This window comes from Artemia sp. Qi Xiang Cuo, chromosome 6 (assembly GCF_049724085.1).
Source record: "Artemia sp. Qi Xiang Cuo chromosome 6, ASM4972408v1, whole genome shotgun sequence".
Lineage (NCBI taxonomy): Eukaryota > Metazoa > Arthropoda > Branchiopoda > Anostraca > Artemiidae > Artemia > Artemia sp. Qi Xiang Cuo.
Window position 1 is genome coordinate 23,392,189 of NC_142799.1, and position 18,318 is coordinate 23,410,506.

Here is an 18,318-nt window from a genome sequence, read left to right on the forward strand (position 1 = left end):
GGCGGATGTCTGACTAACCTAAAGGCAATATTTACATACTACTACAACTACTAATACTACTGCTATTACTACTAGTAATACAACTACTACTAATACCGCTACGCCCACTACGACTATAACTACTCTATTACTTCTACTGCTACTGCTGCTATTACTAATACTACTTCTGCTACTACTCCTGCCATTATAACCCCTACTAGTACTAGGGCTAAGGGTGTGAAGGTGAAAACGTCAGGGAACATTGAGATGAGGGCTGGATTAAATCAAAACAAACTGTGTGCATGCAGGTTGCACACAAACATAAAGGCATTAATTTGCTGGAGGGGTTGAATTCAACCAAACCTGGCCAACAGCTACATTTGAACGGTTTTAGGTTTCGATGTTCTACTTAACCTAAATAAGGTAGGAAGTACGTCCATCTGAAGTATTCTGCTTAATAGTGTTGTTTTGTGATCTGACCGTGTTTAAACCAAAAAACGTAACGTAAAGACATTTTTCTAAGCACATTTTACTAAAATAAAGACAAATTTGGGAGAAGTAATCAAAGATATAATAATTTTGAGAAAACCAAATTCATGCGTAAATTATTATGATATTATTTTTGAAAACTTCATCAAGAAACATCCTAATTCAGTATACAGAAAAAAGCCATACTTTAAGGGTCTGAAAACTGTTTTTATATACCTTCTGTGTTGTCAGTAATGTCAGTAATGTTTTAAAAAAATCATTACACCTTCCTATGCCAAATTGTAATCCGCTTTCGAACGTTTTAAGTCTTACCCCTTATTTCAGTCAAGAAAACAGGGCGTTTTTCATGTGAATTGTCTTAATACTTTATTCTATTGAAACATAAAGTAAATCCAAGCAGTTTTACATGCAACTACTGTTGGTTTTAGAGAATTTTAAAAGGATTCTTCAACATCGCTCCTTAACATTTCCTGAAAGTTTCAGACTAATACCCCGAGTTGTTAGTGAGATATTACTGATACGCCTTTTGACAACCTGCATGCAGATAGTGTGTTTTGAATTAGTTGAACAAGCCCTTCGCTATTTCCTAATAGGCTTTATTCTGTCTTTAATGAGAGTATGACAATTTGTTGTTTCATTTTAATTAAAAATTATTAAACTTAAAATCTGTCCTAAATTCAGTTTAGCAAAATTCAAACCAAATAGATTAAAATTTAATACAGTGTTTGAACCGAAATTTTTACCTGGCCAAACAATATTGGCTACGTTTAATAGAAAGAGATATAAAGCGAAGACATTATTGTTGAAGACTTTAACATTAGAGTTACAATTCAGTTCGAGAATAGTCGTATTAGAATAACAAAACTGGATTCGCTAATTTTCACAAATATACTTAAAAGACTTATACTTAAAAGGTTGGTGGTACTTGTATGATACCCTGACCACACTGTAATGAAATCTGTATTGAAACTGGTTTTCTGTGTTCACCCGAAATAATCAGCTTAGCCTGAGCAAGATAAAATACTTCGCATGTATATTTCAATTAATTATTTATTATATAGATTTGGTTAGGTTAGGTATTTTAAGGTAATATATGCTTTCTAGGTGGCCTGTTTTCATTAATCCTCTGTTGTAGTTGCCAAAATTTTGTTACTAAAGTATTATATTTTCTTCATATATTTGGTATATTTCATTTTGATTAACATAACTTCACTTCTTGAGTGTGGTCGGGGTATCATACAAGTAAGAAGTTGGTTAATATTATAATAAAAATAAATGATTCGAAATATGCTTTTTTTTCTGTAAATCACAAACTGGAGCCACCACCAGAAACATTAGAAAGGGCAGAAGCCTCAATTATAGAAAAACTCCTGTTCACCTTAAGGAGTCATTCTTTCCTTTTACTTTTTTTTTATAAATGTCTTCCAAATTTAACTTATGTTAATTTATAATATCATCTTCTTGGCTATCCTAAATATAATAAGAGCGTCCCCTAAATCCCAAATTTTATGCTGAATTTCACCTTGGTGTAACAATAGTAGTATCGCGTCAATTAGCATCGCAAGTGATTGCATAATATGACTTACCACGGACAGGTGTACAGAAGGGACATGACTTACCAAACAGGTTTCTGAGTCAACACCCATTTTCTAGACCAATCTCAGAGAGTGGATAAGGAGGGTACTCCATATACGGTAACTTGATTAGCATAGTAAGCGGATCCAATATATGGAGTGATTTTCATTATAGTTCATATTAGTAAGAGAATTGAATTCAGAGGGAGAACATTTTTTTTGTACTCTATTATTTGACAAGATATAAGCAAAGAAAATGAGTGGTATGTTTACACTATTGAAGCTTGATGGTGGAGCAGGTAGCAGCAATCATACAAAGGCGAGAGTACCAAACGTGGCAGTGGAAATTACACAAGGATGTTGACCAAGCCTTGAATGGGACAATAGGTATGCAAGATATGTGATACCATTCAGCAAATTTAAATTGGAGGAGTAATTATGCTTTGCAGCGAAACTGAATATTGTGCATATAAATAGACTTCAAGCTGCTTTAGATACACTAGTGAAATGTATCGAGGAGAATAAATTGCATCAGTGATTATTATTATTGTTGTAATTATATTCAATAAAATTGTTTCTAAATCAAAGATATTTTTTCTATTGTAGGTTAGCGTTTATTTTTAAAGTAGAAAAAGGATCCTGATTAGTCTGAAGCTTGTTGTGAGAATGTTAGGACTCTAACAAATGGATAGATTTGAGAAAGAGAAAATCATAGGGAATCTTGTGTTTAAGAAAAAACGTTTGATTCTAGATGATGATTTTCTGGAGTTATCTGTTCTAAGGAAGATATTTTCTCAAGGAGTGCTTGTCGATATAATTAAAACTGATTTCCGTCATTAAACTATTGCATGAAGCTTTTGCGTCGTGGTCCAAAGGCATTTACACAATTTACTGACATACTAATCAGGACAAGACAAAATGATATTGTGGATTTGCTTTTGAGCACACTAGCTTAGAAATTTACGACTATGATTTTTTCACGAGAAAGATGTTGTTCAAAGAGGATTTACTCCTCTCTCGCTCTCTCCCACTCAGTTTGTTGATCGTAGCTAAGTTTCATTTTGGCGGTGAGAGTATCAACACACGAAAAAGTGTTCCATAGATGTCCACTGTGCATGGATACACTGGGCAGCTGGTCGTCATGTGAGAATTGTACAATGATTGATGAGTATGATGAAAAGTACAGATTATGCAACCCGTGTAAATTGCATAGAGAATATACCATACAAATTAAAGGTTGCAATTCATGTCTTGAAGTGGTGTGTGAGTCTCACCCTAGCAGAAACCTATGCTCTAATTGTAACCACAATAAATGTAATCGCTAGGAAAAAACATATCCGAGTATCGTTGGAAAGAGTCCAAAACGTAATTTTATTATATTGCTAAAAGACTGGTATCGTCGTGGCTTTAGATTGTTTTGGGAGGAGGAGCCAGGTCTAAGATTCAACTGCTGGAATATTATGATTGACAATGGCTACTATGATAATAAGCCTACTGATTTTTATCTGGCTGTTACAGAATGTGATTCACTAGTTGAGGACACTGTATGTGACATTGCTTCAAATAGGCAAATTGAAACACATAAATTTAAAAAAAATGAATGGAAATAGTATCATTGACTATACAAAGAGAGATGATAAGAGTGAAGTTACATTATACTGTAGAAAATGTGACCCTGACATTGCAGCACATCAGGATCAGTATAAAGTGAATTCAGAAGATCTACCCGCATTAGTTGTTCTCGACAAATACCTATACGTAGAAGAAGAAGCAGTCTAAAGAGTGGAAAAGTCATTTTTTATCATGCATATACATTATTTTTTATTAATAAAAAATTTCACATACATTTTTAGAACATTTTATTCGTAGGGCACTAAAATCAATATTAAACACGCTTGAAAGTATATTTCCCACTAGGAAGTCGTTCAGTCGATGAAAGTCAACGTAAATGCTGAGAAACTGCTTGTAGGTGCTGCCACGACACCTGAACATGAAAAAGAGTACTGCATGAAAGCCGCATGTCTTAGTCTTTAAATCCTCTACTCTCCTCTGGTTTTGAATAATAGTTTTCCGACTGCTCTCAGTTAAGCTGTTGATGTGTGGAGGATAGAATTTATATGATAGGCCAAAAAGATATAAGAGTTGTAAACTTTTCATTGTCTGACAGATGCGAAGCCAATGATCTTTCGTTATACATGGCAAGCTGCCATTACCGTTGATTAAGATACTACTAGCATTTATAATGTTTTTTATTAAACCCGATGGTATACAATAGAAGTTGTACTGTGATGTGTATAAATCCAAATTGATTATTTTAGTTATTCGAGTTTTGCTCTTGGTGCAAAATCTAATAAAACAATACCGTCAGATGTGATTTCCCAATAGGTTTCAAATATACTCAGTGATATTAATGTGATACATTCAGTCAAAGCATTGACAAATGTGCACTCTAAACGTACATTCCCCGTTCTTACTATGCTCATATCCTGGGTGCCAGACAAGTCCAAAATAATAACATCATGATTTTTTGAAAAAATTGAGTCCGTTATTCCATTTTCAAATAGTTGTGAGTCATGATCTAGGGATTGCATGGTCAACTCATACAGAGTACTGTAGGATTTTTCATCAGATGATAGAGTGTATAGTGGAATTCCATTCACTTTGCGCACAAGGCTAGATAGACCAAAAAAAATTAAAATAAAGGGGGGATGCACTCCAGGATCCAACGGCACTATCACTCTTCACAAAGGCCAAAGCGAGTTTTGATGGAATTTCTCCATTGATAAATGATGAATCGCAACTGCGAGAGCCAGTGGCAATGTGACGTTGATTGGAGATCGTATGGGGGACAGGAAGTTTAATATTGCCACCATTGGCTCTTAGGTTTTCCACTGCCTATGCAAAAGAGCTCATAACCTGTTGTTTTCGAAAATGAAGAATTGCTGAAGTGATAATGACATTTGCATCAGGTGCTGTAGCAAGTGTTTTCCTCAAAATGAAATTTGATGGAGTTAGTTGTAACTTTATGTCAATCTTGACATTGGGAGGCAACCATTGGGATATACCAAATATCTCATGATTTAATTTCCCAAATATGCATAAAAACAACACAATTTTGCGTATTAGTTCCACCAGTTTTTTTTTCAGAATATTAATAATCCTCACCCCCCTCCCCAAAACCAAAGCTCACCCCAACACATTAAAGATATTGTACATATTTAAATGGACACGCATTGATCAATTTTTAGTCTTAAATAAGAGGTATTTCTGCAATGCACTTAAGACACATTTTACCCAAATTGCCCATTACAAAACTTGTGAATTTTTAGAAAGATAAGTAGTCCGCTGTCAATGAGAAACCCAGATGACAGATAGTTAAAAGCTGGCTATAATGAAATAAGTCTCGAATAAAAAGAATAAAAATATTCACTCACCAATATCCTTTTGAAATCCTCCATTTCAATACGAATAATTTTAATGACTATCTATTTAAGTGGTTTTTTCAGACTGAAGAAAAAGAGTTGTTATATCATCAATTTATACACAAAAAAACACAATTATATGACCTCCAGGTGAAACTAGTATTTTTACAGAAAAGATCATTAAACCTTTTAAACACGTTATACCAAGGTCTTTAGTTTTTGGTATCGACCCATAGAAACCTGTCTGATAAGTCAAGTACAGTCTGTAGTACTAGATACATGTCCGTGGTAAGTTGAAACTTACCACGGCATGTCCGTGGTACCGTTGAAACTGCACTGTATATTAAGTACCCTCCGTATTCGATGTCTCTGATTGGTCCAGGAAATGGGTGTTGAAACAGAAACCTGTCTGGTAAGTCATGTCCCTTCTGTAGTACTAGATACCTGTCCGTGTTAAGTCATATTATGCAATCACTTCTGATACTAATTGATACGATACTACTAACAATGCTTCGAGAACCAAGGTGCATTTAGATGCGCTTGCTTAATTCTAGTCATCTTAACTCTGACCACTGTATATAGATAATATCATTATTTATATAATCTATTAATATAATTGTTTATATAATCTATATTTATATACAGTGACGCTGATAGAATAAGCTGTTAGAGCCAGATACTTAATTTTTGAGCAAAACAATAGTTTAATTTTGTCTCTTAGTATAATCATGTTACTATTTGTAAGTTTGACTTAGTTAGTTTGTAAGTTTGCCTTATAAAAAAGAAAGGAGATTTTTTGTTAGAAAAGTTCCTTATGCAATTTTAAACAGTACATCAAAACATGTAATTATTCTTTCCTGGTGATTTATTTTAGCATTTTGAGTGAGATTGTACGGCATTCGATACGAATGCTGAAGACATTTACTTCAAAAACAGAAACACTTTAAAAATTATTGCGCGAATAGAAGAATTGTGACCGCATTTTTAAATCCAAAATCAAAGTTCAGCTAGAATTAAAATATGTGCAAGTAAAAAAAAGGTTCCAACTTTTTCCCAGTGTCATAAATGAAACCCGACCAGACCGCTAAAATCTGAAAATTGTCAAACTTCATCCGCTTTCATAAAATTTTCAGCCCCTGAAGTGTACTACTGTTCTTACGATTCAAAAATCGGCTATGGTCCTGCTGTTGATTGGTGGTCTCTTGGTGTATGTTTATTCGAGGTAGCAACTGGAATTAGACCTTTTGATATTCATTCAGTTACTTCGTCTCAAGAAGCAATAAACATGATGGAAAGACTGGAATTTCCGGAAGAAATTGATGAAGACTTAAAAGAAGTCTTAGAGAAGGTAAAATGAAGAATGTTACATGAAATATTTTTGTATCAATACTATAAATCCATAAAAAAGTAAAAAATAAAGTGTCACAGAATGCGAAACAAAACAACAAGAAACTGACGCTAAAAGTGTGCATAGAATTAAAATATAAAATTCATGGAAAGAGAAAGACAGGAGGAAGTATGAATGCGTATTTTCGAAAATATTTTGCGTATAAATGCGTATTTTCGTATTTTCGAAAAATATTCGAAAATATTTTGTTTTCTTCAATATTTGACATTAGAAAAGTGGAGTGGGTAAAAAGGACGAACTGATTGGGATACTAGACAAAAAAGTTAAGAGGATATTTTGTCAGTAGTTTTTTCTGTCCAGAGTGTTTAGAGGCTAATTATTAGACCCAGATATACTCTGCATTACGAATCTTAACCAGGTAACCGTGACTTATTAATAATTTTACTGGACTTGCAATCTTGTATCCTTCGGACTGGGGTTCCAGTCCTGTTATTGCAATTAGTTTAGTTAGTGGGTGGCGGTCGGTAGTGTAACTCTGAAAACTCAGCTGCTGTGAGTCAAAGGAGCTTACTGTAAAACAAATTCCTATGGGACATTTGAATATTAGATACCGTGTGAGGTGGAAAACACCAAGGGCATTTTTATGGCCAGATTTTCTAGCTTTCAGAGAGCCTTCATATAAATACAAGTTGGAAAGCTGGGGAGAGATATAATTTAATCGCTAGTTTCTCTTCATTCCGAAGCTGATTTTTCGACTAAGCCTGAAATATAAGGGCTTCGTTGTGAGCATCTTATCACAGAACTGTGTTAAGTCAAATGTTACAGAATACGCTCATGTAATTACCTGCATAAAAGCAGGAGAAGCGGGAAAGAGCATTATTATAAGCAAAGATTTCCTTGAAGAATCCCCATGAAAACCGTGGAAATTATGATCCTGTAGTTCATTTTTTAATATATAAATCCCCTTCTTATGCCTAGTAGCATTGGACGATCTACATATTCAACCCGGATGATTGTTCTTATCGGTGTACTGTTGTATGAATGTTGAGCTTGAATGTCAGAATTAAGACAAGCTTCTCTCACACTTACGAGCGCCTGGTATTAAAAAATCCTTAGTATCTAACTGTAAGCATAGAACATCCCTTGACAAAAAAAAAGCAAAACTGTCAAATGTGAAATTTTTGGATTACAATATATGCAAAAACAAAAAATACGAGCATTTTTTATATCATATTATTTATGCTGTTTTTAAATGTGCAAAGCTATTAGTTTTAATGTTGCCTGCCAAAAGTTATAAGCAGATGGATGTAAAATTAAACAAAAGGGAGTTAGCTCCCCCAAAGTCTGATTGACATTGATGAAAATGACATAATAGAATTTGGCATATATGAGAACCCTAAGGCTATTATTTACAGGCTATAAAATTCCTCATTTTTCTAGAAAAAGATGGTCACGCATGCGTGCTTTTACCAAAGATGGTCGTGTCAAGCCAGTAGGCACAGATTTTTGAAATAGGTCTTGTTCAAATAGACATTTGAGAATGTATCGACTTTTTAAAGTAACGAAACAGATCACACAACAAAAACGTACCGAATTCTAGTGTTTGGACCTACACTTTATGTTTAAGTTTAACTTTCGTTAAGTTACCATTTAACGTTTACGTTTTAGCTTTATGTTCCGAATGCTTTAAGGTCGAATGCTCAAACACAAGAGCAGTTTAAACAGGATAGAAAGTTTTATTCAAAGAGCCTTAAGAAAGAGAGAGCTTATTGGCGCACATTGCTTTAAATCAGGGGTTCCCAACCTGGGTTGGGTTCCCAACACCAAACCAGGGGTTCTTTAAACCAGGGGTTCCCAACCTTTTTTTACTCTAGGGCACATTCTAAAATATCGATAGGGTGGCGGGCACCACCTATTTTAAATTGACAAACTCCTTCCATAACTTACCATTTCCCCATGATTTGTTTTTTTATAGTCATAATGTATCAATAAATAATAAACAAAAATGTTTCAAAATGAAAAAAAATATTTGGCATTTTTTTCAAATTGCATACACAGAGAGAAATGTATTTACAAAATGTAAAGAAAGTAAACAAAACACAAATACAAAGAAAAAGTTTAATTAAAAAAAATAATAAAGTCAAAATGATCTATGGCATTGCATTTCATTGGACAGAGCTTCATAATTAAAGTGTATGACGATAATCCTGTTAGCAGATAATCATAAAGATGGTCATCGGTGAGTTGAGATCTATATCTTGATTTTATTAACTTCATGTTTGAAAACAATGATTTGCATAAATATGTTGAACCAAAAAATTATTCAATTTTATATGCCGCTTTTTTCAACAATGGGAACTTTTCTCTATCCACTGCATTCCAAAATTCCTCTGATATTAAGGATTTTAGCAAAATATCATTCTTAAGGTCCAAAATTTCTAACTCTAGTTCTTCTGTCTTACCTTGAACAAAATCGGCAATACATGCAGCTATTTTTATAACATTTATTTGGCAAGTAAAAGGATTGATATAGAAGGGAACTATTGGCTCAATATGTTTAAACTGCTAAAATCTCTCTTCAAACTGTTTTTATAACTCTTGAAGATGCTTAGTAAATAGTGTCCCATTTAATTCATTGTCACCTAACATTTTCTTCATGTGTGGGAAATGCATGAGAGAATTGATCTGCAGATATGATATCAACAAATCCAATTTAGCTTTATATGACTCTAACTCTACAGAGGTAATCATTTCAGCTATGCTTTTGTCTTTACCCTGCAACTCCAAGTTTAAAGAATTCAATTTTTCCATGATGTCTGTGAGAAATCCCAAATCAGTCATCCAGCCAGAGTCAGCTAGTTCATCATAATATTCCTTTCTATCGTTTATAAATATTTTTATTTCTTCAATTAAACTCACAAATCATGTAAGAACCTTTCCTTTACTGAGCCGACGAACTTCAGTATGTAGAATAAGATCACGTTCTTTATCTTCAGTATCTTCTAACAAGGCCTGGAAAAGTCGTTGCAAAGGAACTGCTTGAATAGAATTGATTATTTTTGTAACTATTTTCATGACGTTTTCAAATGGCAAAATTTTACAACACAGAGTTTCTTGCTGGATAATACAATGGTAGGACAAGAAGTTTGAAAATGAATCATCCTTCATGCAGAGGGCAATAAATCCTATGTTTTTACCCATCATTGCTGGCGCCTCATCAGTGGTTATTGCAGACAGCGTGTGCAGAGGCATTGACTTGACATGTGTTGTGAATGTATTATAAATATCCTCTACCCTTGTCTGTCCTTTCATAGGTAATATTTGTAACATATCCTCTTTTACTGTGAAGTTACTAAACACCATTCTCACCATAACTGCTAACTTTGCGAGGTCTGATATATCTGTTGACTCGTCAAATTGTAGCGAGAACCAGTCACATATTTCCAAGTCAGTTCTTAACTGAGTTTGTATGTCTGTTTAAATTGCATGCATTCTTCGTATGACTGTCTTATTTGACAAATTTAAGTCTTGTAATGGTGAGAAAATTTCATATTTGATTGAAAATTCTTTAAGCAGACAATCAGCACCAATAAATAATAGTTCCTTAAACAACTCACCATCAATGAAAGGTTTCTTCTTTTTTGTAAGCATGTGAGATATTTTGAAAGCAGCCGTAGTGTTTTTTTTTTTTATAATTTCCCACATATCTAGTGAAAACAATCTGTTGTGCCGTTAAACTTGATTTTAGATTACAAATTTTTTTATTTCTTACTTCAGATTTAAGAGGATAAAAGTGCCATGATTTGTCTGAAAGTGTGGTTCAATGTTATGCTTTTTCGGCACTGCAATGCTACTACCACACAACAAACAAACGCATTTATTTTTCAAAGTAACGAAACAATATGATTCCTCCAGTCAGTTTTAAAATTATAAGTTTGTTGTATATCCTTGGTCCACTCATTTTAGGGCTACAGTAAATAATAATCGAACTGCAATATAATATCAATGTTATAGCACAAGTCTGTTCTGTATTATACTATATTATAACAAGAACTATAATTATCTCCTCAACAAAATAGTTTGTTCAAGATCATGGCTTATGAATACAATAAATAACGCACGTTGCTTTTAGCCGGTTAATTTTTTTTATAGAAAGCTCCCAATCCGTGCTTTGTCTGATGAACAAGGCTCTTATCTTACTGTTGCAATCCGAACAGGGCAGCACCGCAACAATTACAATGACAACAATGCGGTTCCATGCAGGGAATTCTTTTTGCACATCGCTCCATGTACACGCGGAAAACCCGAAGTGAGCCGATGATTGTCGAAGTAATCAAAGTAAAGGACCTTATGATTTTGTGCCTTCGGCGTTTATCAGATCAGTTTGTGGCGTTCGTTCCATTCGTTCATTTCGGGTTTTCTGCGTGTACAAAGGGTGATGTGCAAATGGCACTAGCCGTTAGAGGCTAGCGTAAATAGTGCAGTCTGGCTTGCCGCTAGCCAAGTTAGGACATGTACCGAATATATTTAATAAACCTAGGCAGTCAAAAAAAAAAAAATTAAACTCTAACAAATTAATAAAAATAAATCTTATTTTAAAATAATGTTTATGAAAAAAATTTGGTCTCTGTCGAATAGTGAGAGGCGGGCACATCCGAATCGTTCCACGGGCGCCATGGCGCCCGCGGGCACAGGGTTAGGAACCTCTGCTTTAAACAATCAAAAACTCATTTGAAATGTTTTAAAAGGCAATCAGAAAATACATTACTAGCAATTACCCGTAAACTGCATTTGTTAGACACAAATGTGCTTTCACAAAAACACCATAAATTTGGGATAAAGAAAGGGGTTGAGTTCGGGTCAGCTCCACCCATATTTAGATTTTTTTTCATTTTAAATGTCAATATAGCTCTTTAGTTTCGTTAAAAAAAAAAAAACTTGTTTTCTTGGTTTAATTCGTTAAGAAATTCTCTTCTTGTTTGTGGTTGTTAAGAGTGTAATGATTGTTGACGGGAAACAGTTAAAAAGGTGAAAGAAATTTAATTTACGCCGATCAGAGGTTTGTGGACAGAAAAGCTACTCATATTAATGACAAGGCTTTTAACACTTAGCAAGGCAGTTTTAAAGAGGCTATCCTCAGAAAAACTGTTACTATGCTACTGTTGCAGTCTAGCATAAAAACTGAGTTGTGAAGTGAAAGAAATCTTTTTATCGCTAATCGGAGATTTGGTAAAATGAAACCTACTGATAAAGATGAAAGGCAATCTTAGTTTTTGCAAGGAATTTTTAAACAGGTAATCTATAGGACAACTGTCCTTAGGTTCCTGTTGCGGTCTCATGGAAAAGTTAAAATCGAAAATAATATAAATAGGGTTGAGTTCCCGATGTTTAACGGGAGAACGTACGCTAAGTTGAGTCTAAAGGCCCCATCCCTGCATTTTGCCTACCTGCTAAGCCCTTGCTTGTATTTTTGAATTGAATAGGATTTTGAAGTAAAGTGGTTAAAGTAGAGGCCACCTTTATTTAAAAATTTTTTTTTTGTCCTCGGGGTCAGTTTGGTTTACAAGAGATTTCAGTGAAAAACTCATTAAGAACGGGGACTTCTAGTCTTACCATTTAATTTCACTATTATATTAAATACAAAAAAAAAACACTGACAAGGACCTAAAAGGCAGGCAGAAATGCAGGGACGGGGCCTTTGGCCCAAAGTATGCATACTCCCCCTTCTTAAATGTCAGGATTTTCATTATATCTATATAATTTTCAATATTGGCCTTCCTATTTACTTACCAGATTTTTTTTCAAATTTGATTTTTTCACCCTCAAATCCTCCCGGTTAAGAAGTAAATAGCTCCATGTGTGCCTGCAGCTAGGAAGCCTGCGAAGGGATGACTACCCTAAAGCCAAAATCAAGCACATTCCGAATGATGGAAATCAGGAGTATATTTTATACTACCCCCCCACCCAAAAAAAAAATTTACTACTTCCATAATAAGCAGCGACAAAATATCATATTTTGGCCTAAATTCCAGTTTCTATAGTAAGTTCGTTATATCCCAGAACAGCACTACAAAATTTTCTCTTTTCCCCTATTCAGCGTTAAGGATCCACTCTAAAAGATCAAACAATAGGGAAAAGCTATAAGATCTTCGTAGCACTGAGAAAGATGAAAACATCTTTTAGGGCTCTTCTTAGAACAGTATCTTGTGGTTAAGTTGGACAAAAGAGGGATGTTCTTCAATAAACACTAGTTCTAAACTTAAATTTATAAATTTATAAATGAGCAATAATTGTGTATTTATTTGTTTATGTATTTTTTTTCTTGAAATCGGCTCCATATTTTTTCGGGAACATTTTTATCCTTTATCCTGGGATATTCTGACCTAAAAAAAAAAAAAATCTAGATAGGTCAGAAGTTTCAAAAAATTTGTTAAGAGCTTTAATTTTGCAAAAAAAAGAATCATGTGAGTAACATCATGTTTGTATACATCAGTATTGCAATGATGCCCTGTGCCAACATAATTTGAATTGAACTTAACAGTATCCTAATTTTTTTTGGAATAAATTTTATTTTACTTTAGTTCACATTTCCGAATCTCTACAGCTATTACGTAAACTGTAAAAATATTTATGGTGTCTCATGAAACATACTTTTTTTTGGAACTAGAAAAATACCTGTAAATTTTAAAAGAAGTTTTATTTTCTATTAGGCTAATACCACTTATCATAGGCAGCGCAATTGCACTGCCTAAGTAAAGAACGATGTGGGCACAATGCATTTTTTTTTTCGTGGTCTTAGACCAGGGCACTTCGTATCGAAGGAGTTGTCGTAGAAATTTCGAAAATGGCTCAATCGATTGAAAATTGGAGTGGCTTTTGTCCTTTTTAACAGTCGAAAGGGATTGGAAGGCGGCTAACACACCTTCCACACCCACCATTTCCCGAAACACATCCGATCAAAATTTTGAGATATCCATTTTGTTCGGCGTAGTTGATTTCCAAAGAGAAATTATGTTTTTGAGGAGGACACTCCCCCGCAGCCCTCAGGACAAGGGTTGTAAGTTATGCCCTGGGAGTATATAAGATTTTTACAGAAAGCTTTGCCGTAGAAACTTCAAAAAAGGATGGTTTAATTGGATATTAAAAGGGCTAATGCCCTTTCGAATAGTCGAAGGAGATTTGAGGGCAACTAACTCCCTTCTCACGTCCACCTTTTCCCCAAACACGTCCAATAAAAATTTTGAGATAGCCAATTTGTTCAACGTAGTTTTAAGTTCTGGAAATTAGGTCTTTGAGAATGACACCCACCAACAGCCCTTAGGACAAGGGTTGTAAGTTATGCGCTGGGGGCATATAGGGTTTTTATAGAATGCGTTGTCGTAGAAAATTTAAAAACGGCTCATTCGATTGGAAACTGAAATGGCTAGTGCCCTTTTTAACAGTTGAAAGTGATTGGAAGGCAACTAACACCCCTTCCACGCCCACCATTTGCCCACCTTTTCCCCAAACACATCCAATAAAAATTTTGAGATAGCCATTATGTTCCAAGTAGTTCAAAGTTCAGGAAATCCTGGGGGCATATAAGAACGATGTTGGCATAATGTATTATTTTTTTCCTTTAGAGCCGGGCACTTCGTATCGCAGAAGTTTTCGTAGAAACTTCGAAAAGGGCTCATTCAATTGGAAATTGGGGTGGCTTGTGCCTTTTCTCATAGTCGAAAGTGATTGGAAGGTGACTAACACCCCCTCCACGCCCACCATTTCCCGAAACACATTCAATCAAAAGTTTGAAATAGCCATTTTGTTCAGCGTAGTTGATTTCAAGATGGAAATTATGTTTTTGTCGAGGACACTCCCCCACAACCATCAGGGCAAGGGTTGTAAGTTATGCCCTGGGGGCATATAAGGTTTTTATAGAAGGCTTTGTCCTAGAAACTTCAAAAAAGGCTCATTCGATTCGCAATTCAAAGGGCTAGTGCCCATTTTAATAGTCAAAACCCCCTCTCACGCCCACCTTTTCCCCAAACAAATCCAATCAAAATTTTGAGATAGCCATTTTATTCAAAATACTTTCAAGTTCTGGAAATTAGTTCTTTGAGCATGGCAGCCCCCCCCCCTCCCAGAGCCCTCACGGCAAGAGTTGTAAGTTATGCCCTGGGGCATATAAGGTTTCTATAGAACGCGTTGTCGTAGAAACTTCAAAAAGGGCTCAATCGATTGAAAATTGAAATGGCTAGTGCCCTTTTTAATAGTCGAAAGTGATTGAACGGCAACTAACACCCCTTCCACGCCCACCATTTCCCCAGACACGTCCAATAAAAAAATTGAGATAGCCATTTTGTTTCATGCAGTTCAAAGTTCAGGAAATTATACCTTCGACCTGGACACTCCACCCCAAAGTCTTCAGGGCAATGGTTTTAAGTTATGCCCTGGGGACGTAAAAGTTTTTTATTGAAATATTTGTCGTAGAAACTTGAAAAAGGGCTCATTCAATTGGAAATTAGGGGCTAGTGCCCTTTTTTATAATCGAAAGTGATTTGAGGGCAACCAACCCCCCTCTCACGCACACCTTTTCCACAAACACATCCAATCAAAATTTTTAGATAGCCATTTTATTCAACGTAGTTAAAGTCTTGGAAATTAGGTCTTCAAGGATGACAACCCCTCCCCACCACAGCCCTTAGGACAAAGGGTTGTAAGTAATGCCCTAGGGACATATACGGTTTTTATTCAAAACGTTGTCGTAGAAACTTCAAAAGGCTCATTCAATCGGAAATTGAAAGAGCTAGTGCCTTTTTTAATAGTTGAAAGTTATTAGAGAGCAACTAAAGCCCCTCTCACGCCCACCATTTTCCCAAACACATCCAATCAAAATTTTGAGATATCCATTTTGTTCAACGTAGTTGAAAGTTCTGGAAATTACGTCTTTTAGGATGATAATGCCCTCAGAGCCCTCAGTGCAAGGGTTGTAAGTCATGCCCTGGGGGCATATAAAGTGTATATAGAAAGTTATTGTATAAATTTTCAAAAGGGCTCATTTGATTGGAAATTGAAACTACCCTTCTTAATTGTCGAAAGTGAGTGGAGAGTAATTAACCCTCCTCTGACGCCCACCGTTTCCCCAATAACATTCGATCAAAGTTATAGACAACCATTTTGTTCAACGTAGTTGAAAGTTCTGGAAATTATGTATTTAAGGATGGCAACCCCCCCCCTGGGCCCAATAGGCAAAGGTTGTAAGCTATACCCTGGGGGCATAAAAGGTTTTTATAGATACAGTAGTCGTAAAAACTTCAAAAGGGGCTCATTCAATTGAAAATTGTGAGGGCTAGTGCCGTTTTTAATAGTCGAAAGTGATTGAAGGGTAACTACCCCCCCCCCTCTCATGCCTACCATTCCAACAAACACATCCAATCAAAGTTTCATATAGCAATTTTCTTAAACGTGGTAGAAAGTTCTGGAAATTAGGTCTTTGGGGATGACAACCCCACCCCCCAGCCCTCACGGCAAGGGTTGTAAGTTATGCCTTGGGGCATATAAAGTTCTTATTGAAAGTGTTGTCGTTGAAACTTCAAAAGAGCTCATTTGCTTGGAACTTGAAAGAGCTAATGCCTTTTTAAATAGTTGAAAGTGATTTTAGAGCGACTAACTCCCCTCTCACGCCCACCATTTCACCAAACACATCCAATCAAAATTTTGAGACAGTCATTTCGTTTAACGTTGTTGAAAGTTCTGGAAATTAGGTCTTAGAGGATGACAACCGCCCTAACAGCCCTTAGGTTAAGGGTTGTAATTTATGCCCAGGGGGCATATAAGGTGTTTTTAGGAAGTGTTGTCGTTTCAAAAAGGGCTCATTCGATCGGAAATCGAAAGGCCTAATGCCCTTTCTAATAGTCGAAAGTGATAGGAAGGCTTGATATTATCATCGGCATTGCAATAGCGCTGCCGAAGTAAAGAACGATGTTGGCACAATATAGTATTTATTATTATTATTTTTTTTTCCATACCCGGGGCACTTCGTATCGAAGGAGTTGTCGTAGAAACTTCGAAAAGGGCTCATTCGATTGGAAATTGCAGTGGTTAGTGCCCTTTTTATAATTCGAAAGTGATTGGAGGGCAACTTGCCCCCCCCCCCCCCTCACGCCCCTCATTCCCCCAAACACATCCAATCAAAATTTTGAGATAGGCAATTTGTTCAGCGTAGTTGATTTCCAGATAGAAAATATGTTTTGTGGAGGACAATCCCCCACAACCCTCAGGGCAAGGGTGCTAAGTTATGCCCTGGGGGCATATAAGAACGATGTTGGCACATTGTATTATTTATTTATTTTTTTCCTTTACAGCAGGGCACTTTGTATCGAAGAATTTGTCATAGAAACTTCAAAAAGGGCTCATTCAATTGGAAATTGGAGTGGCTTGTGCCCTTTTTAATAGTCAAAAGTGATTGGAAGTCAACTAACATCCCTTCCATGCCCACCATTTACCAAAACACATCCAATCAAAATTTTGAGATAGCCATTTTATTTAACATAGTTGAAAGTTCTGGAAATTAGATCTTAGAGGACGACAACCATCCTCTACGTAGTTCTTCAACGTAGTCGAAAGTTTTGGAAATTAGGTCTTTAAGGATGACAACCCCTCCCCCCACAGCCCTCAGGGCAAGGGTTTTAAGTTATGCCCTGGGGACATATAAGGTTTTTATTGAAGGTGTTGTCGTAGAAACTTCAAAGGGGCTCATTCAATTGGAAACTGAAAGGGCTAGTGCCTTTTTTAATAGTTGAAAGTGATTGGATAGCGACTCTCACGCCCCTCTCACGCCCACCATTTTCCCAAACACATCCAATCAAAATTTTGAGATATCCATTTTCTTCAACGTAATTGAAAGTTCTTGAAATTATGTCTCTTAGGATGATAACCCCCTCAGAGCCCTCAGTGCAAGGGTTGTAAGTTAAGCCCCGGGGGCATATAAAGTTTATATAGAAAGTTGTCTTAAAATTTTCAAAAAGGGCTCATTTGATTGGAAATTAAAATTGACCTTTTTAATAGTCGAAAGTGAGTGGAGAGTAATTAACCCCTCTCTCACCCACATCATTTCCCCAAAAATATTCAATAAAAGTTTAGAGATAGTCATTTTGTTCAGCGTAGTTGATAGTTCTGTAAATTATGTATTTAAGGATGACAAACCCCCCAGAGCCCCCAGGGCAAAGGTTGTTAGTTATGCCCTGGGGTTATATAAGGCTTTTATAGATAGAGTTGTCGTAAAACTTCAAAAAGGGCTCATTCAATTGGAAATTTAGAGGGCTAGTGCCCTTTTAATCGTCGAAAGTAATTTTAATCATTGATTTCACGCCCACCATTCCTCCAAACACATCCAATCAAAATTTTCAGATAGCCATTTCGTTCAACGTAGTAAAAAGTTCTGGAAATTAGGTCCTTGTGTTACACCCCCCTGCAGCCCTCAGGGCAAGGGTTTTAAGTTATGCCCGGGGACATATAAGATTTTTAT

At 35.7% G+C, this 18,318-nt stretch overlaps 1 protein-coding gene across 3 annotated transcripts in view; it reads left to right on the top strand.

Annotated features, from left to right (window-relative positions):
• The window catches only part of LOC148951004 (serine/threonine-protein kinase 32A), a 368,633-nt gene that overhangs the window by 202,251 nt on the left and 148,064 nt on the right, over positions 1 to 18,318 (top strand). For all 3 annotated transcript variants that reach the window (XM_089090551.1, XM_089090550.1, XM_089090549.1), the window contains one exon: positions 6,598 to 6,812. In XM_089090551.1, the coding sequence (XP_088946677.1) occupies positions 6,598 to 6,812 (215 nt within the window). The remainder of the gene's footprint in view (positions 1 to 6,597; positions 6,813 to 18,318) is intronic.